The sequence below is a fragment of the Ctenopharyngodon idella genome, chromosome 13 (genome assembly GCF_019924925.1).
Source record: "Ctenopharyngodon idella isolate HZGC_01 chromosome 13, HZGC01, whole genome shotgun sequence".
Classification (NCBI taxonomy): domain Eukaryota; kingdom Metazoa; phylum Chordata; class Actinopteri; order Cypriniformes; family Xenocyprididae; genus Ctenopharyngodon; species Ctenopharyngodon idella.
The window spans coordinates 27,620,743-27,646,235 of record NC_067232.1 but is presented as its reverse complement, the minus strand read 5'-3'; the positions used below and the strand labels follow the sequence as shown (position 1 = coordinate 27,646,235).

Below are 25,493 nucleotides of genomic sequence, written 5' to 3'. Positions count from 1 at the left end.
TTAATTTGCGCGTCGTCAGTAGATCACACACAGAACTTCGCCGCTTTTATGCGCTTGCGCTCTCAAGCTAATTTGCTCTGTTTAGTAAATCTGGCACTATAAGTCTTCTGAAGCAATTATTTCATTTTTTATTCTTACTTTTGTAGTATTATTGCTTTAAATAGGTCATATCATGAAAAAACAAATTTTCCTTTATCTTTTAAACAGGTCATTGTAATATGTAAACATACTGTCAATTTAAAAAAAAATCCAACTATGACCAAAATTGCCAACTACTGAAATTAAGCTTCAAAAACAGCTCGTTCTGAAAACCAAGACCCATTAAAAACATGAACACCCACATTTACATGATTGTACTACATGACTTCAGTCAAAGCCAAAAAGTCAAGTTATTTTTAGCACATTTCACAGTTACTCTACAAATTAATATATAAACAACTTAAAGAGTATATTTTAGATATTTGTTTTTATGAATGAAGACCAGTATCACTGATACTAATACTGCTACTGATGTCTCTATGAACTAAATTTTTTTAAACATTATAGACATTCAACATTACAGTATAACTATATGCAGTATCACTGCATACATCTTAAATTAAGTATAGATTAATCCTTATTAAAGCTTCAGTTTTCTCTGTTACACCGTGTCCTAACCAGACGCGATACAATAAGATTCCAGTGACAAACAATTTGACGCGACGCGACTATGAGACGCGATAAAGTCAATCAAACATCACAGCCAATCAGAAGAGCTGCAAGCTCCCGCCACTAGCAAAGAAATTAATAAGTACATAATCAAATTCATGAATATTACACCATTTTAACATTATTAAAAATACATACTGAGTTACTGAAACAATCTTTGTCACAGAATACACTTGTCTGTTCACAATGAGTTGACAGTTTGAATGTTCTTGTTTCCTTTCATTTATTTTGAAGATCTGAGGTGAATTGTCCAGTTTTGCTTTCAGTACGGCTATAAAAGACACTCAAAATAATATTCAAACTCACATTAGACATTTTTAACATAAATAAAGCACATAAACAGGACCTGAGATGATCATTATCATACTTTGTGTTGTCGTTCCAGCCGCGACGTCGCAGAAAAATAGAAACCGTTTCTAAAATAGAATCATCGCGTGTCGCCGTCACGGCTAGTTAGGACAAAAACTCTCATTGACATAGAAAAAATACCTTTTATCGCGTGTTGCGGCGTCGCGTCGCGTCTGGTTAGGACACGTGTTACCTTTGTTCTTTGATGAACATTAATGACAGACATCACAGAAACTGGTTTATTAGGCTATTGTCACTTTAAGAGCTGCCGCTGCCAAACATGACACGGATCTACGCGTGCATCTCATTTTCTAACAACTCTTCAAGTTCATTTAAGACGTTATTTAACTCATTTAAGACTGCTCTTATGAGGATACTCCACAAAACGGGTATTTTGGCATAATTCTGTGTGTTATTGTTTGTTCAATTGCGAAAGAGAAACGTGCGTTTCTGCGTGTGTCACATGACACGACATTCACGGACAGCACATTCTTGTTTGTCTTGTGGGGCTCGAATGGTTTAAAAGCATTTGCATGAATAAGAGTGTGACCATATAATGTAACGCTAGCCAAATTATGATGGAAAAAAAATATTTTTAACGTGTTAAACTGAAAATTTTTAACGTTAATATGCGTCAATATATATATATATATATATATATACATATGCAATAAAGAGTGTTGTGATCCTGTCATTAAGGCTTTTGCAAAACAAGCTGTTTTTGAAGGATGTCAATTATAATGGACTCATTTTGACAATTCAAAATTGTTATAGTCTATTCAGAGAGAGGCTAGAAAATGGTAATGAGAAACTAAATTATGACTATTTAGACATTTTGACAAACATAAGTGGCCTCTAGTGGAAAAAAATAAGATTTTTGATTTATTTGGTGATCATTTTGCACTACGTATATTTCAGACATCTTTGAAAGTAAAAGTTCAAAGCTCTTAGAGTGTGCTAACATGTTCCTGTGCACAGTCAGCCATACTTGCCGCTTGCCAATTATTTCATCCAACCATACATTTTTCTCTTGCTTGCAATTACTAGTTTTATTTTAATTACAGTTCTGTGACAACACAGAGTTGTGCATTTCATTACAGTGATGATGTTTGTTAGCCTGATGTAAGCAGATGTTATGTCAGTTTAATGCAAGCCCACAAAAGACCTATTGACTAGAAGGCCGTGATTATTCCGGTTGTGTAGGACTGATTGTAATTCGCTCTGGGCTAGTCAACACTCTTCAGCCTCACAGCTTGTTTCCGTGCGCGAGGATCATGACCTCAGCTAGTGTAGAAAAACAATTTGTTCAGTGGTGACGGGAGGCTGGAGAGAAAACGCTGCTTCACTTTGAATGAGCATCAGCAGCAAGATTGAGCCGAGCAGACATTCGCTACACACGCGTGCTGGTGAAAACACCCCAATGCATGATGTTTTCTGACATGCCATCGCACACTAGACGAGAGAAGGGCCTCGGAAAAAGAGGAAAGTTGCATTTTTTCCTCCGTGAGAACTGCTGAATAGGTAACATGAGCTCTGTTTCCAAAACTGACGGCCACTGCAAAAAACAACACAAGGACAGTATTTTCATGTTTGGGTGATATATTCCTTTAAAGGGGACCTATTATGCCCTTTTTCACAAGATGTAATATAAGTCTCTGGTGTCTCCAGAATGTGTCTGTGAAGTTTCAGCTCAAAATACCCCACAGATCATTTATTATAGCTTGTTGAATTTGCCCCTATTTGGGTGTGAGCAAAAACACGCCGTTTTTGTGTGTGTCCCTTTAAATGCAAATGAGCTGCTGCTCCCGGCCCCCTTTCCAGAAGAGGGCGGAGCTTTAACAGTTCATGCTTCGGTTGCTCAACAACAACAAAGCTGGAGAATCTCACGCAGATAAAATGAGGATTGTCAGTAAAGGTGTTCAGCCTTACATTGTTCAAACCGGAGTCGACACTGATGGAGAGACTCAGGAAGAAGTTACAACTTTTAGAATGAAACTGGACGTTTCTGAATGGTTAGAAGATAAATTTATGTAGTTACTGTGGAGTTTGTAAACAAAATGGTGACGCTGTAGGTGGAAAGTGCAGATTAAGGGGTGGTAATATTATACGCCTTCCTACGTCACTAGGGGAGCGAAGTCTGAACGGCTCGTTTTTTCACATGCTTGCAGAGAAAAGCTTACTGGGTTGTCCTTTTTCACGTTTTCTGGGTTGGTAGATGCACTGGGGACCCGATTATAGCACTTAAACATAGATTTTTATGATATGTCCTCTTTAAAATGCTGTCTAGGTAGGTAGCTCAGCTATTTTGTTGTCTTGCAAAGTTTAGTTGCTGAAAAGCTGAAATAAATGTCACAGATCAACTTCAACAATGCAAACAACAGATGGCAACATGTGCAATTACTCGCCTCCGTTAGCTGTGTCATAAAAGGTATGAGGGGGAAAAAAGACAGAGAGAAATTCTTAGAATAGATTTTAATTTTGTATATGCATGACTCATTAGATATCATCTTTTTAAAATAATTATAAAAGTACAATCATCGTTATAAATGTGCAACTTGCAACCAGAAGTAATTTGCATACAGTAAATCAATGGTACACCACGATGCAGGCAACATGGAACAGGTCTAAGACTCAAATGAAGACTTATGAGGACTGATAATCAGGTAAACCAGGTCTAGATTACTGAAAAGCATAACAATAAACCACTGGAATTCTTCAAACCACACAAATGACTAAACTAACCACCTTATGATTTTTGCAGTAAAAAGATTGTTTCCTCAACCAATTCTTGAACTACAACTATACTAGAATTTGATTTAAAGTCAACATGAAATAGGTGCATCTCTAATATATATATATATATATATATATATATATATGTTAGGGATGCACCGATATATCGGCCAATAATATATATATTAGATATGCACTGATATATCGGCCAATAATATATGTTAGAGATGCACCGATATATCGGCCAATAATATATATATTAGATATGCACCGATATATTGGCCAATAATATATGTTAGAGATGCACCGATATATATCGGCCAATAATATATATATTAGAGATGCACCGATATATCGGCCAATAATATATATTAGAAATGCACCGATATATCGGCCAATAATATATGTTTTAGAGATGCACCGATATATCGGCCAATAATATATATATTAGATATGCACCGATATATCGGCCAATAATATATGTTAGAGATGCACCGATATATATCGGCCAATAATATATATATTAGAGATGCACCGATATATCGGCCAATAATATATATTAGAAATGCACCGATATATCGGCCAATAATATATGTTTTAGAGATGCACCGATATATCGGCCAATAATATATATATTAGAGATGCACCGATATATCGGCCAATAATATATGTTAGAAATGCACCGATATATCGGCCAATAATATATGTTAGACATGCACCGATATATCGGCCAATAATATATATATTAGAGATGCTCTGATATATTGGCCAATAATATATGTTAGAAATGCACCGATATATCGGCCAATAATATATGTATTAGAGATGCACCGATATATCGGCCAATAATATATATATTAGAGAAGCACCGATATATCGGCCAATAATATATGTTAGAAATGCACCGATATATCGGCCAATAATATATGTTAGACATGCACCGATATATATGCCAATAATATATGTATTAGAGATGCTCTGATATATCGGCCAATAATATATGTATTAGAGATGCACCGATATATCGGCCAATAATATATATATTAGAGATGTACCGATATATCGGCCAATAATCGGTATCGGTTTCTTTAACAGCATCGGCAGATATCACTCTGAATAATCAGCTATCAGTATCGGTGGACAAATTTACTATCAGTGCATCTCTAAAATATATATATATATATCCCTATGTACAATTAACAAATGTTCCTATTGTGAATGATTCATAAGTGCATGTTATTCCAGTAAAAAATAATATATATCTTCCACAAAAACATCAAAATGTGATAATTTGCTTTGTTTTATTTTTCACTCTGTCATGATCAAGACATTTTCACCATCTAATAAATTCCCAATAGATAAAATCAAGATCAACCTGTTTTGTGTTTCATTTACAAATGTCAAGAAATTATGAAAGTAAATATGTTTTGAATGCCATTTCATGTTGACTTTAACCTTCAGTGTAAATTTCAACTATTGAATTATATATGAATCTAATCAGATTACAAGTTACCTTACATGCAAGTTTGTGCAAAAACACAGGAAAGAAAGAGAAATAAAGAGAACAGAAGAGATAGATCGAGTAGGCGAACACCTATTCTGCTCTGCTCTTCTTGCATACTGATAAGGGATCTTTCTTAAAATAAAATGATGATGAAAATTCATGTCAACAGTTAAACAGTCTGAGTCACACTCATCATCACAATTATAAAATCTGATATGCAGTTCCATCTTTTCATTGTACACTGCAAAATACTGTCTGAATTTGCAATCTCAGTGCTTCTACAGAATGAATAACTAAAATTTTGTACTTTATTAATCTACCTGCCATCTTTCTGGTATAAGAAACATTAATATTCCAACAGTAAGAGTTGCTTAAAGACTAAAATAATACTACAGTAAATTCAATATGTGAATGATACGACTTAATTGCCATATTGTTTAATATTACTGAATACTTAACCTTAACTAATTGTTCTAGCTGTCACAAATAAAGTAAAAAAGGAATGGAACCGTTGTTATAATTATCTGTAATAAATTAAACCCTTTTTGCAACAATTAATTGACAATTTAATAACAAATTCATGTTAACTTCTGTACCCCACAACTTAGTTAAATACAAAATCATCATACCTTGAGACAGCAAATAAAAATACTGGATGGCTAAAACTCTACTGAGCATGTGCAAAATAACTTTCAATAACAATCATTGTGAAGTGAAGAAATTCAGTATAAACACATACAGAAACCATTTACAGAAAGTCCCTTTCACTATAAATTTCACGTCATTCTCTAATGTAGGTGATGTCTTTTTCACGCATTTACCTATACCATTTTCAGCAGAAATCAGTTGTAATCTAAACCTGGTTTCCACCGTACACACCACTGTAAAGAAAGCTTTGTGAGAACTGATACTTGGACTTTATATTGCTGTTAAAAACACAAAGGCGAAACATGATGGATAGGTTAATTTAGTCCATTTTATAGGCTACAAAATAAATAAATAAATAAATAAATAAAAAATAAATAGATAGATAGATACATAAATACAACTGTGAAATTCCCAGATCTCCCAATCCTGGGGAAAATGGAGGACTTCAGTTCAGTTAGATCCATTGCAATCAATGGAGATACATTTTGCAAAATGCAAAAGATTTACTGTACAGAGTAAGTCAGATCTACATTATAGTTACATGGTTGAGGAACAAAATAAGGCAGTTGATATCGAGCCATGCATGCATTTTAAGAGTCTTAAATACATTTATTTTAAATATTTCAAGGTTTGTGGAGAATCGTTCCTTCACAAGCTCAAACCAAGACTTGTTTCGAGTTGCATTTCCATTGCATTGATCGCATCTCAAACTCTCTCTTAATGTACATCACTCATGCGCAATGATATGTTCAGTTCATTATGTCACGAGCAGTTTTCTACAAATCTGATGTGAAATTTGTAGGTCTTCATTAGGGGTCGGCGGTATGACTGTACAAGCTTTATTATTGTTAACTAAAACTAAAACAATTTAAAAAAAAAACATTTTTGTTACAAAATGACTAAAAATTAAACTAATTAAAATGAAAACTTCAAATATAAAATAAAAGATAATTAATAATTGTAATAAAAACTATAGTAGTATATATATATAATACTATATACAGTATACTATAGAAGCTTGTTTACGCCACTAAATAAAAAAATTAAAAAGGTAATTTTTATCTCACAATTCAGATTTTTTTCTCAGAATTGTGAGATATAAAGTCAGAATTGCGTCTTATAGTCAGAATTATGAGATATAAAGTCAGAATTGCATGATATAAAGTCAGAATTGTGTCTTATAGTCAGAATTATGAGATATAAAGTTAGAATTGTGAGATATAAAGCCAGAATTGCATCTTATAGTCAGAATTATGAGATATAAAGTCAGAATTGCGTGATATAGAGTCAGAATTGCATGATATAAAGCCAGAATTGCATCTTATAGTCAGAATTATGAGATATAAAGTCAGAATTGTGACTTTATATCATACAATTCTGACTTTATATCACGCAATTCTGACTTTATATCTCATAATTCTGACTATAAGACGCAATTCTGACTTTATATCTCACAATTCTGACTTTATATCTCATAATTCTGACTATAAGATGCAATTCTGACTTTATATCTCACAATTCTGAGAAAAAAATCTGAATTGTGAGATAAAAATTACCTTTTTTCTCATAGTCAGAATTATGAGATATAAAATCAGAATTGTGAGATATAAAGCCAGAATTGCGTCTTATAGTCAGAATTATGAGATATAAAGTCAGAATTGTGAGATAAAGTCAGAATTGTGTCTTATAGTCAGAATTATGAGATATAAAGTCAGAATTGTGTCTCATAGTCAGAATTATGAGATATAAAGTCAGAATTATGAGATACAAAGTCAGAACTGTGAGATATAAAGTCAGAATTGCGTCTTAATTACCTTTTTTATTTTTTATTTAGTGGTGTAAACAAGCTTCTATAGTATACATTATGCTTATCATGTTTCAAAAAACCAGTTTGACCACCTTAAAATGGCGTGACTAGCTGGTAACTGGTTTATTGCTGATGTAAGATAGTTTTGGACCAGCTAATGACCACGTTAGATGAGCTAGAATCCAGTCACCAGTTTAAGCTGGATTTTATATGAGAGAAAACAAAACCTGTAATGCAAGTAAAACAATTTTGAAACAATTTTAGTTGACTTTCATGATATACACCGCTACATAAACTCACTCGTAATATGATGTATAATTTTGTTCATACCGCCCACCCCTTGTCTTCATCACATTTCAAGCACATTTAATCAAGTCATTTGTTCCTACCAAGTACACCGACACTGCCAGATACATATTTGTATATAAAAATAGACCTATAAGAGATACAAGTGGCTCTCGTATGGCTTTACCATAGTAGCATGCAAAAAAACTACATCAGAAGATTGAACTACCTGAGGTTATTATAAGCAAGAGCCGCAATCGTCAGTCATTCCTCACAGTTTCCCTTTGCAATGTGCAAAAAGAATCAGAAATTGTTCTGCTTGACCGCACTGCGCTATTTACATTGACGTTTGAGTTACATACAGGTAGATTCATGATAAGAGTATAGGTAGAGAGAGTGAACTGTGCTGGAGTGTGAATTTTTGTGCGTTTGAGAGTTGTGAATGCAGACATGAGACAGCTGAGCAGAGATGGTATAGATCACCTGGAGAGAGCTAGTTAATGGAAACTACATCTGTGCTGATGCCTGATCAAACCTGAGGGACTGTTTCCCTCTCTTCTCCTGTCTTTCTCCCTCATCAACTCTTCACTAGCATATGTTTCTGTCTGCTACATACACCATTGCTGCATGACAGCTCATTTAGCATCTATTGCAATTCATCAACCGGGTCTTTTATATTCCTTTCATGTGCTTGTTTTATTAAAGCAGTTTGATTTATCATTTGGGGAACGGGGGAGTTGGCACTGGCAGATTTGCAGCAAGAAAGCAACCGGAAGTCATTCATTTTCAATGAGAGTTGGTGATTTGCAGCAGCATGAGCGACTTTGTTTGCAATGCAACAAAGTTAATTAGAGTTAAACTGTATGCAACAGAGCAGTAATGCTCTGAATGTCTCAAAAATACACATTATGAAGGCAAATGAGCTTGTGTTTACATGCACAACAAAATATTGATAATTATCAATAATCTGCTTATTAAAAAAAATGTTTTAGGAGTTTGTGCAAATCATTAAACTGCCAACACTCAGTGTGAAAGTCTCATTTAACTGATGCACCATTAAAATGCAAAGCAAATCGGAATAAGTTTGTTAATGAGTGCATTTACATGCATGATCTAAGGTCATGTCCTCTTCGTTTAGGGGTCACACTTGGCTTCTTCGCGGTCAAAAGTGAAGAAGCCTTGAAATGTAACTGTTTTGTTTTTCAGGAAAACCAATGTAATATATTTTTGTTCAATAATATTTTTTGATCATTATTTAAAATTTTGAGGGTATTTCATGATACTATGCTATATTTATATAATTTTTACTAGCTATTTTTCCCCATTGAAAATAATACACAATTTTTTCTAATACATATTTTTTAAAATTATTTTTCAATTAAAGCAGTATTCCATGTTAAAATAGAGACAAGGCATTTAAAATCCAATTTTCTGAAGGAAGATAGTACCATCTGGTGGGAGTAAAAAAAGAATGTAATGCCATGTAGTGTAACCACTAGATTCCTATATAGTTCTATATAAAGTGGCTTATAAATTCTCTAGTGGTTTTTAGACATAAATACTTATTTTTATTAAATTGTGGATTTGGATTTATACTTAGACATTCTAAAAGACTACTTTTTGTCAAAGTTTGTTTGAAATGTTGATTTGAAGTGTCAGTTTTTGCATTAATTCTACTACACTCAAACCTGAACGCAGATGTACACATAACATCAAAATACAATAAAAATATAACAAAAATGAACAAGTATGTTTTATCACAGCTTAATAAATCTAGATCTGATCTGATTTTAGTCTCTTATTTGAGTCTTTTGGCTCAATTTTACCATATTGTTACAGTTAATTTCCTATGTCAGAAGGAAGCCAAGTGCGACTATTTTTATTTTCGACCCTTTAACATATCCAAATCATGTCCATGATTTTTTTGTGCGTTCACAAAGCTAATGCGACAAAAGCCACCAAATTTCATCCCATTCCAATGAAGCAAAAAAAATTTACATTTCAAAACGTAAACTTTTTCTGCAGTTTTGGACCGAAGAGGACCACAACTTAACGTATTCTATTAACTGGAAAGGTTGCAGATGGTTAAAGCAAAACTGATTTATACCAATTACACCCATTCCCTTTACATGTAAACACACATACCAGCATTTTGTTGCTTTACTTAGTTTGTGCATGTCTTGTTTACATTTTGATGCCAAGAATGAAGAAAATAATTTCAGAATCTCCTGTACATTTCATGAAAATCTCATTAAGCTCACATTGTCTGTTTTTTTAAGGCACAATCAGTGTAGGATTGTGCATGCAAACACATTCATTGTTCTATAAGAATAGAGCTTCCTCTGTTGAAAACCAGGCATGGCGTTATGCATCCTTCCAAATTATATGTCAAGGGCAGGTGTAGCAAACACCATCTAAGCGGACTTTTCCTTACTCTTACAGACGGCGTTAATAAGATGATAGAGGAGGGGTTGAGGGCACTAACGTTTGGTCGGGCAGATGATTGCTCTGAGCTCCGCTGGAAGTCTAGTTCTGCGCTGATAGATGGCTCATACTGTCTCTCAGGGCTTCTTCACTTTATTCTCCTTCACTCTGTCTCACTCCATCTCTTCAGCTCCTCCTCTCTCCTCTTTAGGGAACAACAAAGTTTGGCTTTGAAGTTCCTCTGCTCAGCTCAATGGTGCATCTCATCATGTTAAAACCCTCAGCTGAATTTTTCAAACAGTGGCATGAGATCCCTATTGACAGGAACACAGATTTGAAGGGGTACAGTAAATGCACTCGCTTATACAGTACAAATTCACAACCTCCAAACCCCTAATCTGAATACTGTAAAGTCGTCATTTGCAACTATAGAAGTTATAGCTTTTGCTCTACATTTCCCTTTGACTAATACTAGGCCATCCTCAATAGTATTTTAGATAAAACTGGTGCATGAACAAACTGTACATAACAAGTGAGCCTGTGTTATTTTGATACGTTGAGACGTCTTACTACACACTTTCCATTGAGCAGTGAAGTACATACTTTTAGTGGGTTGCAGCCCGTGACTAAGTAAAAACTAATATGTTTGCAATGGAGATGATGCATAGTTGTAAATCGAGTGTGCTATCCAAATGGAGTAAAAAGAATGCTACTTCTACTTATTTGAGATTTGAAAAGCTCAACTTAGCTCCTATAAATAGCCACTGGTAGAATAGTCAAACCTAACTTCAGAGAGTTTGTTCAGGTTTAGTTAATGTAGTACAGTACTGTCTAGAATTCTACAAAACATGATAATCAGGGTTTGTTGGGGTTGATTACTTAAATATGCAAAGTCACTTATGGTGCGTGCAAGTCCTCCGGGGAAAGTCGTATTTACGAGTTGGGAAGTTGTAATTACGATGTCAGGTGCGTTCAAAAAACTTTAGTCGGAGCAAGATGGCCTTTTCTGCATAAAATGTAACAATATTTTTTAACTGTACATCTACAAAATGATAAATAAAGAATGTGCTTTGGGTGTGTTTTTACTTTTTATGTTTTTATTCAATTTATTAAAGATGTAATATAAGTCTCTGGTGTCCCCAGAATGTGTCTGTGAAGTTTCAGCTCAAAATACCCCACAGATCATTTGTTATAGCTTGTTATAGCTATTTGGGTGTGAGCAAAAACATGCCGTTTTTGTGTGTGTCCCTTTAAATGCAAATGAGCTGCTGCTCCCGGCCCCCTTTCCAGAAGAGGGCGGAGCTTTAACAGCTCAACAACAACAAAGCTGGAGAATCTCACGCAGCCAAAATGAGGATTGTCAGTAACGGTGTTCAGCCTTACATTGTTCAAACCGGAGTCGACACTGATGGAGAGACTCAGGAAGAAGTTACAACTTTTAGATGTTTCTGAATGGTTAGTGGATAAATTTATGTAGTTGCTGTGGAGTTGATTCAACTCATCCACTAGCATGTGCCGTCATGTTAATCTTTTGTGCAAAACCTATATGGACGCACACCAGGCTAAGGTTTATGATTGCTATCAAATGCTGTGAATGGTCTAATATTTTTCCCAAAATATCGCTCAGACAGAAACGCTCCTTTTTTAGAAATCGAGCTTGCCAGGGTCAACTTGCAGGCTATCCAAGCTAATAAAATTCTGCTCGTCTGTGCAGCCAACGACAGAACAGTTATCATGCTTTACTCGAACTTTTGCAATGGCATTAGAACTGGTACACCGTTGTCGCTTGCAAAAACAAAATGGCGGCGCCGTGGGTGGAAACGTGCAGATTAAGGGGCGGTAATATTATAATAAGATCCCCTTCCTACGTCACAAGGAGAGCAAAATCTGAGCAGCTCGTTTTTCCCATGCTTGCAGAGAAAGGCTTGCCAAAACAGTTACTGGGTTGTCCTTTTTCACGTTTTCTGGGTTGGTAGATGCACCGGGGACCCGATTATAGCATTTAAACAAGGAAAAAGTCCAATTTTCATGATAGGTCCCCTTTAAGGTGTAGTAAACTGATTTATTATATGTCCTATAGTAATTGTACAATACTATTGGTATAAGGTATTTTGTACATGCAACTTATTTTTATTGTGAGAGAAATGTCATTAATTTTAACAAATCCACTTTAATACAGACGTTGCATCCATTGCGTCCGACATGTTTTCTCACGACGTTTAACTCGTAAATACGATCTTTCTAACATGATTTGAACACACCATTACTTTCTAGTATGCGTTCTTAGTCCAAAAATCCTAATGGACATCCTACACAGTTCATGCATGTCATGCTGTTCTACACAAGCTCAAGACGGTCGGCAAATTTAAACTAAATCATCGTAAATCCAAACCGTGTTACTTCCAGAGAGATTTGGAGAGGTTTTACTCCGTTTTTGAGATGCTTACCCTGGTTAGTCAAAGGTTACCTCTACCTAGAGTCACTGGTTTCTGCTAATCGGTTGTTCATTATGCCAAGAGCACCGACTCCACCGGAAAAGCCATTTTGCCGCGAGCTTCCGCACACCGTTCTGGGATATCCGTTTGCTGACTCCGACAGCTGTTTCTGCATAATGGCCAGTGAGATTTTATTGGATCCCGTCAGGTCCCGCATGGAGATCATCTCACCTGAGAGCCTGCGGCCCTCTGTGTCACTATCGCAAGGCCCGTCTGAGTCCGGCGTTTGCCCGAAGCGTCCCCGTCGGAGGCGCGATCCGGGCCTGATGGCGTTGCGGCGTCCCAAGAAAGCGTTCGCTTTGTTGCAGCGCTGGCAGCACAAGCAACTCATTTTCCCCAACATCCAGTTGAGGACCTGCTTGATAACGATGGAGATGACGTTGAAGAGAGAGTAGATGCAACACACTCCAGCCAAGATGAAGAGAAAGTTGGCCAACCGGTAAAGACCTTGGTAGCCGTACGCAGCACTCTGACTGCTCACCAAATCCCCGAAACCAATCGTGCTGAAGGTGACGAAGCAAAAATAGAGCGAGTCCAAGTACGCCCAACCCTCTACTGGAGTGTACATAGCCGACGCGCAGCAGGAGATCACGATGGCCGATAAACCCAGAATGAGCATTACGTGGTACACCGAGGGCTTCCAACCAGGCAGCGTACTGGCCGCGAAGTCCTGGCAGATTCCCGGCGGGAGGAGGCCGCTGGTCCGCAAACGCCGCAGACGCACAGCCTTCATCACCACAGCCAGCAGGGTAATGATGCGCTCCAGAAAGAGGTTGAAGAACAGGATGGTGGCCGCACAACCTAACAGACCGTAGAATATCAAGAAGATCTTTCCAGCTACAGTCACAGGGGTGGTCATCCCGAATCCTGCAGAGAAGAAGACCAAAAGAGCTCATTATAATGTGTACACTTTATAAAAGAAGGTACAAAAGCTGTCACTGGGGCGGTACTCTTTAAAGGATTAGTTCACTTCAGAATGAAAATTTCCTGATAATTTTCTCAATGACAATTTTGTCATCCAAGATGTTCATGTCTTTCTTTCTTCAGTTGAACAGAAATGAAGGTTTTTGAGGAAAACATTCGAGGATTTTTCTCCATATAGTGGACCACTGGGGTTCAACGGGTTGAAGGTCCAAATGTCAGTTTCAGTGCAGCTTCAAAGAGCTCTACATGATCCCAGACGAGGAATAAGAGTCTTATCTAGAGAAACCATCGGACATTTTCTAAAATAAAATAAAAAATTATATACTTTTTAACCACAAATGCTCGTCTTGCACTGCTTTGTGATGTGCCACACACTATGTAATCATGTTGGAAAGGTCACGCATGACGTACGTGGAAGTACCAACCAAGCGAACGTGCAAAGACTAAGTCAAACGGCCTTTACATAAAAAGGTAAAACAACGATGTCAGACGATTTTGAAGTTGGAGGAGAAAATGAGATGGAGTTTTTCACCCTAGTGCGGTACTTCCACCTACGTCACACGTAAATTTTTTTTTTTTTTTTAGAAAATGGCTGATGGTTTCTCTAGATTAGACTCTTATTCCTCGTCTGGGATCATGTAGAGCTCTTTGAAGCTGCACTGAAACTGACATTTGGACCTTCAACCCGTTGAACCCCAGTGAAGTCCACTATATGGAGAAAAATCCTGAAATGTTTTCCTCAAAAACCTTCATTTCTTTTCCACTGAAGAAAGAAAGACATAAACATCTTGGATGACATGGAGGTGAGTAAATCATCAGGAAATTCTAATTCTGAAGTGAACTAATCCTTTAAAAGCTAACCCTACCCTTTAGGGTTAAATAAGGTACAGATGGGGAAACACTTAATATTCAACAATATTATTGATTTGACTGCACTCTGACTCTGTTGGATGAGAACTGAACTGAGCTGGACGATGACACCACTGTTTTCTGCAGAGCTGCTTTATAGATGAAATGAGCTAATTTAATAGATGATCTCTAAAACAGAACTGAACTGACTTCAGCTGATCAATGACACTATTTTCTTTAAGAGCTGCTGTACAGCCGCAATGAACTCTGTTTGCATCACTGAATTGCTATTTTCCTGTTTATCACTGTAAAGCTGCTTTAAAACAAAGAAGAGACATTTAAATTTTACAATACACAGTAGTTACATGCCTTTAATTGAGGCTGATTTTTAAAAAACAACAGTTTTACACTAGGGTTTACTACTGAAATGTGAGAAATGTGGCAGTTTTCTGAGATTATCCCATATATGGTGAACAGTATTATATTAATATTTATAAATATAAGGTTATGAGTCAGCTGAGTGCTCTTAGAAGAGGTCTTCTGTTCGGGTGAAGGTTGCAAAATCATTCTACACTGTAACTCGGTAACTGCTGGGTAAAAAAATTGCTGATATCCCCAAAATTGGATTATTCCAATATAGACTGACCTTCAGCAACACTGCCACATATACGTACATCACAGTGATTAAACTATAGCTCGTCTTTGACAGGTAGCTGGAATTGATTTAGAGGGCTATATATTAAAAGAGGATGTTTTCTAAAGGATTGCATCTGGAACACATCAGCGTAGAGAGTCTTCTGAATAATTAAAAAATCCCTGGGAGAAAAAAGGTAAAGTCCTAACACTTTTGTCACTTCAACCGATTAGAGCGAGAGACAGTGAAAGAGAAAGAGCACAATGAACTCCATCTGCAATTCCAGAAAGAAATAGGTGTGCCAGCAAGGCTGCAAAAGAACAGCATTAAGATTTTAGGTAAGTGTATGTGAGCAGAAACACTTCTAGTTATACAAGCTTGATTTCATGTGTTTCATTCACAACACAAGTATGATTATAGCATAGTAGAGAAACATTCTGTTTGGTACTATCAAGGGTACTATCAAGTACAACAAAATATATTATATATATATGGGTCAATGATGTGACAATGATGGGTCATTTTTTTGTCCAAAAGCCTTAATAATAATAATAAAAAGCAAAGATATGACATCCAAAGTATGTACAGCTAGATCTCTTTTATCGAATCCAAAACTTTTAATTATATTTTGCTTCATATAAAGGTATTTTAAAGATTTCGAAGTGTCAAAAGGTCATTCGGTTTAACCGTCCAACCGTTCATTTGTGATTAAAATATCTTAAAATGTAATAAATGTATATATTTTTTATTCTGGCATGATTTTATATCATCATATATCAACATAGTGCAAAATGGTGTTAAAATTATGTGTAGAAGTCGTTGCTTTGTTATGAGAAAGAATGTCCGGAAAAAATGAATTTCATTGATGTCATTCGGAGTAACCCATTTTGGATCAAGTCATGCGGTCAGTATCATGTGACAGGATGTGACATCATTCAGACACCTGCAAAGGACCACATGGTTGTGAAGCAAAGTAACTAACTCTGTTTTCAATGTTTTCTCTTGCTTATACGCATGTCCCGAAACATCAAGTCATTCGGTACAACCGCTATAAAACATGGAAAATGTTGTAATATTTTAAAAACTTGTACTAAATATAAAATGTTTGATTGTCCTTTTGCTAGCTAGCCAGATATCAGCCTGTTAGCACTGTTTGATAATATCGTCATTCGATATAACCAAAAGTGTCATTCGGTAAAACCGAAATTTTGGTTAAACCGAATGACTTTTTTGGTGACAAATTTTGTCCATCTTGTAAAAAATGACAAAAGCAGTGTTAATTGATTATACCACATAATCTTAATAAAACTTAATAAAATTAATTATATCTCCATTATGGTTTTTTTTTTTTTTTTACACCTTTAAAAACCTTATTTGTCAATTGTTATACAATTATTACAATTATTCGTTATTGCACCTGTTTACCAAAGAGACAGTCTTGGTGAAGAGCTTGAGATGAAATATGAGAAAAGGTAAATGGTAAATACTTTATCACTAAACCACAAAAATTAATAAAATCAACAATTTTGAAATTATTAATTCATTAGGTGCATAAAATGCTATGAAATCAGCCCAGTGTTATATCAAATAACACTGAGATACTATTATAGCTTTAATTGTATTTTTTCATTTTAATTTTAAAGTTTTAGTAATTTTGTTTTGTTTTTGCCATTTTATTAGTTTTTTTTAAATGTCCATATAGTTTTTATTCATTTTCATTTCAGTTATTTTAGTACATCAAGTTAAATTAAACGAAAATTAGAAATGTTTTCTTGGCAACTAATTAAGTTTTTTTTAAAAATACTTTATTTCAGTTAATGTTATAAACAAAAATTACAAACAAATATGTTGCAAAAAAAAAAAGTGTTTTAGTGTTTTAGTACACTATAAAAACTTTGAATCAGCCTTAGCAAGTCACAATGAAAACACAGTATATACGCTACTGGACATTGTTAGATAAAAAAAAAAGCATCTGCAGAACCAAAAATGCCCATGGAAACACCCCATGATGCATTGTGGACCGTTAGATAACACTTTAGTCTCAGGAGGCACTGAAACATTATCGCTGTCTAGGAAACACAACTGCACGTACTTCAATTCAGCCTCATACACACAACAAAAAATAACAACAACACTGAGCAGAAGACAACAGCAGCTCCTGAAAATAGCCCAAGCTGGGGTCTTTATAAAAGGAAAACAAGAACAGGATCAAATCTAGCCTCTTGGCCGTTCATCTCTAATTAATTAACCCTACTCGTTTTTCCACTGGCCTGGAGAGTGCTCTTGTTAAGAGGGCATTGAGGTTTCGTCTGCCAAGGGCTGCCCAGCTCTCCTTCATTAAAATCTCAGTTACCTCCGTCCCCGATGCATCGATTCTGTGTGCTGTTTCAGAGCCAACACTTCAGACTGGATCTCAAGAGACTTTAGGAACAGAGGCAAACACACCCAAAATAACCTGCAGGACTTTACAAAACACTCCATCGCCATTGTGGAGAATTACAACTCAACACTCACAACGGCTGCGTTCTGCTTAAGTGTGCGCAATAATTGTTTGATATTCAGCATAAAACATGCAGACAATCTGGAAACAATCCGCCACGCTGAAGAAACTCATCGTAATGTTTTTTTTTTGAAGGCACATTTATAAAAGCTATACTTAAATGTCCTAATTGAACTAAGGCCTAATTCCGTGAAACTGGGCCTAAATGTTATCAGAATACACAGCTAATTTTGAATGGCCTTCAATGGACAAAGATGCTCTTAGCATGGACTAACTGGACAATACTATCCAGCAAAACCTTGAACTTTTGAATATATTATGCATTTGAAAGTGAAACGGGTATTTAATTTTACATTTATGCATTTGGCAGATGCTTTTATTCAAAATAACTTGCTGGAATATTGCATTCAATGTATATATTTTATGCATTATACATGCATTCGCTAATAAAATGTACACTGAATGCAATGCAAGTCATTCGGATAAAAGACCAGAACCAATTTATTGCATATAGTGTGACAACATGCCCCGTTATACAGTCAATGTGTTCAACAAACTCTGTCTGTTCAATAATGGTGGAAATGTTCAATAGATTTTTTTTTTTTGGAGCCAAGAATTCAAGATATGTATCTATATAGAAATTGACTTTCAAAAATAATTCACCCTGACAAACATTCACTGGAGTAAGAAAGAAAACAATTAACCCCTCATGTCGCATATTTTACCATAAGTCTGTGTTGTTTTCATTGTGTATATGGGCTATTGTACAGAATTGGTGCAAACTGCTGTCCCACAACCATAAACACATTTATAAAGCATTTAAGTATTCAAATTTTAGATGTTTACTAAGATCCTTCTATTGAATCCCACAATAATATTTAAAATATCAGTAAGCTTAATATATATCAAATCATCATTTATTGGGTACTTTCAATTGGGAGGTGTCTGTCCCGAACCCTAACCCCTAGATTTCAACTTGTGAAAATGAAATAATTTGTTGTTTTTAAAACTATATCTTTGATTTTCTTATATAGTGTAAGAATACTGAAAAAAATACTTAACTATTCAAAAATAGCACTGGCAAATAAAACAAAATATTTAAAAACATTATTAACACCATAAATGTATTTTAGTTCAGCTCAATCCACAACAAATACTTCAGAACAGAACAGGAATGAAAAATATATGTATAAAACAAATTATAGTGGCATTCATTATAAAACACATGTATTATAAACGCCAAGTCTAAACTATCGCCATGTAGGAAATGGGCTATACAAATAAACTTAGGCTCATGTTCCTCTCTCATTTGGCACCAATCCAAATGCTTTGCGCTTTGCACATGTTTTGTGTGCTTGTCGTTAATTGCATTTCAAGTTGCTTTGAAATATAAGTCAGAGCATGTTTCAGATGACTTATATCCTGTAAAATTTGATATACATCATGTCTTTTGCCTGGCCTACAGTATGTTACAGTTTCTGTGCTAGTATGTCATGCAGCAAGTCAATTTGCTCTTAAGAAATTAATAGCATATGAGCGCATGACTGCGACAGATGGTTTTAGCTCGTTTCCAAACACAATGCAGCGTGCAGCAATCTTTGCCTCACAATATGCCAGCACAGTCTAGCTATTTAGCACCTCTGAAAAAAAACATATACACACCCAGCAAGCACATAAAAACATCATTGTTCGCGTTAACAGTAAGAGTCCTAATGTCACCAATCTGGCACTTCTCTGCCCATTTCAGTAGCCCTGCTGTCTTCAGGGATCAAGCCAGATACATAAAATACAGAGATGATGAGGAGGGATGGTATTTTTTCCCTGTGGAAATCATTAGTCACCGGCTGGAGTGCAGGGGGTCTGCGGAGAACGGGTTCAGGGTGTGATGGGAAGGAGAAGCTGAGTAAGAAGTATCTGGCTCTCTCTCTTCACTACACTACCATCTGCCCATCATTCGCCCTGGTACACATCATGCGTCTGATTATTTATGGGTACACAAACACACTATGCCCGAACAGAACCCTGCACAAAATAAAGGTCCCAAAAGGGGGTTTTCGCAGTGATGCCATGAAGCAGGCATCCTCAAATAGGGGACCGCAGTCCAGTTCCGGACCGCGAGACATAAAGACAACAGTAGCACCCTTTTACAGTTACTACAGTTTAAAGTGAGCAGCGCATCAAAACAATGGAACGCTTCACATCACAAGTGCTCAGGGTCGTTTACGGTAATGATCTTCCGGCGCTAAATCCACTAACATTTTTATCTGTCATACATATATGACTCAGGTATTTTTTTTATCTACATTTAGCATTATTAATCAGCATGTTAAAGGGGACCTATAATGCCCCTTTCACAAGATGTAATATAAGTCTCTGGTGTCCCCAGAATGTGTCTGTGAAGTTTCAGCTCAAAATACTCCACAGATCATTTATTATAGCTTGTCAAATTTGCCCCTATTTGGGAGAGAGCAAAAACACACCGTTTTTGTGTGTGTACCTTTAAATGCAAATGAGCTGCTGCTCCCGGCCCCCTTTCCAGAAGAGGGCGGAGCTTTAACAGCTCGTGCTTCGGTTGCTCAACAACAACAAAGCTGGAGAATCTCACGCAGCCAAAATGAGGATTGTCAGTAACGGTGTTCAGCCTTACATTGTTCAAACCGGAGTCGACACTGATGGAGAGACTCAGGAAGAAGTTACAACTTTTAGACGTTTCTGAATGGTTAGTGGATAAATTTATGTAGTTGCTGTAGAGTTGATTCAACTCATCCACTAGCATGTGCCGTCATGTTAATCTTTTGTGCAAATCCAGCATTGAATTGACCCTCGTTTGTGAAGCAGTCCGGCGTAAAATGACGGCATATATTTTAATATACTATATATTTTATAATAGTCTTTACTGTAAAATAGTATTTAAAAAAAAAAGTCATGTCCCTTGCCTGGTCTACAGTATGTTGAAGTTTTTGTGCTAGTGTGCCATGCAGCACGTCAACATGCTCTTCAGAAATTAATAGCTATCCAACTTCTTGCTGTGCTAGCAGACTGAAAAATACCCTGCAAGGAAGCATATTTATTATTTATTGATTTTGCACAATAAAGTGTAGGAGTTTATATGGTAACTTGCCATATGTAAGCCATCAGATCAATACTCGCAACAGTGAATTCAGTCTGTCCCTTCATACATGAAATTGTCAATAAAAGCATTTACTGTACTGTTCTGCAAGTCACATTGTAATGAGTGTTGACAACATAAACAAACAACATGGACTTGCAGTTATTTCTGCACTGATTTACACAGAGAGAGCAAAGGTTTGGATGGGACATGTGCTGCACAGGTTTGGCTCTATCGTATTTTCAATGGCTGTAGCTTTTGCTTGTCAGAGACGGTCGGAAAAATTTCAAACTAGTTCGAAATTTATTGATTTATGAATCTGCGACTAGTTGCATTGTGTCTTTCTAGTGTGTATACGCTGTGAGTTGTCTATCACAGTAATAAAACATGAAGCACAGACAAGCTTCAGACTTGTAGTGTGCGCTTGGTTTAACTACACTGAATGGGGAAATCTTTACAAATATAAAGTATTTTTGCAATCAAGAAGTATTTATCTCTCAAAAATACAATGGATATCTCTTTTGAGGGGACATCTTGCTCACAGAATCTCATTGGTCTAAAATCACACTCATATAGCTGTATGTAAAATGACACTAAATAGAACATAAACCAATAATAACACAAGCATTCTAGCATTTTTTAAAGCATTCAACTATAAAATACAAGAGCTAAAAAAGTCTGAGAAGAGACCAGTGCTGTTAAAGGGGTCATGAACTAAGAAATCAACTTTTCCTTGAGCATTTGACATGTAAGTGGTCATCATACTTTAAGAATATTCTGTAAGTTTCAGAACTGAAAACGTCCTTGTTAGTCCAATAAAAGCTTTTATTGACACCAACAAACGACTGATCCTGGAATGTGTCTATAGACAGGTGAAACTCCGCCTCCGCAGAAGAAATCAACGCCTACTTCATCATTGCAGCGTTAGCCCCACCCACTGGTGTGTTAGTGAGATGAGGAGGAGAGAAGAGCGATACAGGACTAAAATAACATTACCTTTCAAAGGATCCTAATGCAGGAATATGGTTATTTATTTTCAACAATGTGAATGTCTCAGTTGAGCTTTATTTATTTGTATTCGGGACATTTCACTGTGGATTCTTTGGTAAATCAATCGCATTTCAGACTTTAGACTTTTACAATATGGACTCGACAGTAATGCAACAACATGTCAGTAACTGTGTTAATTCTAATGCCTGATCTGATATTAATGATTCATGTACAGTCAGATGATCTTTGTCTGTGTGTCAGTAAATCAAACCAGTGACTAAACGCTCAACTTCACGTTGTTTCTCTTAGTAGGATGAAAATAATCTGTTATTTAAATGGTGATTAAATTATATATAGAAAGCGAATAAAGAACGCTCCCTTTACAATCGCTGGAGCTGTCAATCAAACAGCGCAAGTTTATTAGTGACCGAGTTCTGGACTCACGCCAAAACTCCCATTTTATTCAATGGATCTCTTAGTTACATCACATTTGCACTATTAGTTATGATGAAAGCATTCGTTAGTGTGCAGAAATTGAGTTGCAATGATGAGATCCCTGCTTTCATGAGCTCAACAACATGTCTGTGATCGACTACAATGTTCATTACTGCAACCTTTCATGCCACGATCTAAATATAATGCTATAATCAACACTTTTCATGATTAGTTAACCTTGAGAGCTGTAAAGGTGCTAAAAGTTTTTGAGAGAGTAATATTTAGCTTTTTCATACGCAAAGATGTCAGCCAATCACAGCAGTGGGCGTTTACACTGAAGTCTCACAGCAGACACGCCCCTTAAAACAGAGCGTTCAAATCAGAGGGATGAAATCAGGGTAGGAAAAATGCCTTTTATTTCTGAATTATTTTGATGGTCAGACATTCTGTTGACTATAAGTAACATTTCAACAGTGTTACCCAGATTTCTGTAAGCTTCATATAACTATATACAACTTTTCAGGATTCCCTTTCCGAAGTGTGTGCGGAAACTGCTTAAATGGCTCTTTGTGCTGTGTTAGAATGGGAGAGCACATACTGTGTTCAAACATGGTTGTTCACACAGCCTTTGAATGGAAAAGCTCACCTGCACCCCAACGAGAGCGTACAGAGAGACGGTTTTTGAACTGAGGAAGTCATACAGCGTTCGAACAGTAGAGGCATTCGCTGGGCCCCATTCAAAGCTTAACAAATGGAGATGCTGCATTAGAAAGGAGGTTCAGACTGCATTTGAACAAAAGCTCAGTGTGCAATTGAAAACCTGTCAGAGTCTGAGTTAAACAGCAGAATCGAATGTTCATTGGTCACAATTATAGGGTTAGTTCACCCAAAAATGAAAATTCTGTCATTTATTACTCACCCTCATGCCGTTCCACACCTGAAAGACCTTCGTTAATCTTCGGAATGCAAATTAAGATATTTTTGTTGAAATCCGATGGCTCAGTGAGGCCTGCATAGGGAGCAATGACATTTGTACTCACATGAACTAATTTAAATATGTTTTTAGTACTTTAATGGATCTTGAGAGAGGAAATGTCATTGCTGGCTATGGAGGCCTCACTGAGCCATCGGATTTCAACAAAAATATCTTAATTTGCGTTCCGAAGATTAACAAAGGTCTTATGGGTGTGGAACGGCATGAGGGTGAGTAATAAATGACATTATTTTCATTTTTGGGTGAACTAACCCTTTAAGTCTCTGTTGTGAAAGTTGACTGTACAGTTTTATTTGTATTAATTTATCTGCACTGTTGCTGAAAAACAACAATAAAACTTATCAAAAAGTGCTTCACTTTTTATCATTTTTTTGAGATGACATTCTTGTGCAACAAAACTACAATTCCCATCATTCTCCGGCAGGACAAGAAAAGAAGATACCACTGGAATGGCTGTGGAAAAGAAGAAAACAATGACACTGCAGCCTGATGACTGTAACAATATAATTACTTTAACTGCTTAACAAATGGACATGCTTCTCCAGTATTAGACATTTCCCTGGTCATGTGGCCTGAACACAGTCTGCTTTGTTCGAGTGTCTGTCAGTGTTTAATTTTACACACAACAGTACAGAGGCGAGCTCAACGTCTCGGCCGTTCCTCCTATTGATTTATTGTGGAGAAACTGAGCAGCGCTGTCGCTCCCTCTGCATTTATTTCCTTATCGACTCAGACTTGTGTTCACAGTTTGCCGCAGACACTTTACAGTTGTTTGTGCAGTATGCAGTGATAGGATTACTCAAGTCTATGACATATTTCTATACATCACGAAAGAATACAGCATTTATCTTAGCTGGAGAAGTTATAAATCCCAGAGTTACTGCAAAGGTTCATGTCCCTAGTGCATATACTACAAAACAGAGTCACATCGCCATTTCATGATTTAGGGCTTTTTACAAAAGCTCCAGATTGTCTTGTACAGAATATTCTGCACAGTCTGCATACTAAATAGTAAAAGTAGTGCAATGTAAAAATCAACTTCTTATGCTTTAATTATTCTTTTTGAAATCTTAATATCTAAAAATTCTTGAAACAAAATAATATTTTTAGAGAAATTTTGACTTAAAGTTTAGGGTCAGTGAGATTTTTTTTTTTTTTTAAAGAAATTATACTTTTATTCAGCAAGGATGCATTAGAGGGGACCTATTATGCTATTTGGGTGTGAGCAAAAACATGCCATTTTTGTGTGTGTCCCTTTAAATGCAAATGAGCTGCTGCTCCCAGCCCCCTTTCCAGAAGAGGGCGGAGCTTTAACAGCTCAACAACAACAAAGCTGGAGAATCTCACGCAGCCAAAATGAGGATTGTCAGTAACGGTGTTCAGCCTTACATTGTTCAAACCGGAGTCGACACTGATGGAGAGACTCAGGAAGAAGTTACAACTTTTAGATGTTTCTGAATGGTTAGTGGATAAATTGATGTAGTTGCTGTGGAGTTGATTCAACTCATCCACTAGCATGTGCCGTCATGTTAATCTTTTGTGCAAATCCAGCGTTAAACTGACCCTCGTTTGTGAAGCAGTCCGGTGTAAAATGACGGCATGTCAACAACACTCTACTACAACAACTCTTCCTCTTCTCTAAAGCAGCCCAACATGGCCTCACCCCTTTTGTTGTGTGTTCTCAGGGGCGGGGTTTATGTAAATTTTGGGTTTGTGATGTCACTAACCCGGGAAGAAGCTCGTTGTAGTCCCTACCAGCCATTTGTTGTAGTCCTTAAAAAGAGATTTCTGTAAAAGAAAATATCTCCCTTTGCATTGAACTTTGAGCGTCGTAACTTTGCAGATGTTGTTTATGATCAAACAGCAACATTACATACATAAACCGTCATTTTGGCTGCGTGAGATTCTCCAGCTTTGTTGTTGTTGAGCAACTGAAGAGCGAGCTGTTAAAGCTCCGCCCTCTTCTGGAAAGCATTTTCCTCTCATATGCATTTAAAGGGACACACACAAAAAACGGCGTACACATTATACTTAACAAAACACATACAGGTCTTTTACTATGAGAGTTTCTCAATGAATTTCTGTCTGCACTGTTTTCCAGCACTA

The 25,493-nt window shown here is 36.4% G+C and overlaps 1 protein-coding gene across 2 annotated transcripts in view; it reads right to left on the bottom strand.

Moving 5' to 3' along the window:
• Positions 1 to 3,521: 3,521 nt before the first annotated feature.
• The window catches only part of kcnk12 (potassium channel, subfamily K, member 12), a 44,505-nt gene continuing 22,533 nt past the window's right edge, over positions 3,522 to 25,493 (bottom strand). For both annotated transcript variants that reach the window (XM_051916767.1, XM_051916766.1), the window contains exon 4: positions 3,522 to 13,819. In XM_051916767.1, coding sequence (XP_051772727.1) covers positions 12,927 to 13,819 — 893 coding nt within the window. In that variant the 3' untranslated portion in view covers positions 3,522 to 12,926. The remainder of the gene's footprint in view (positions 13,820 to 25,493) is intronic.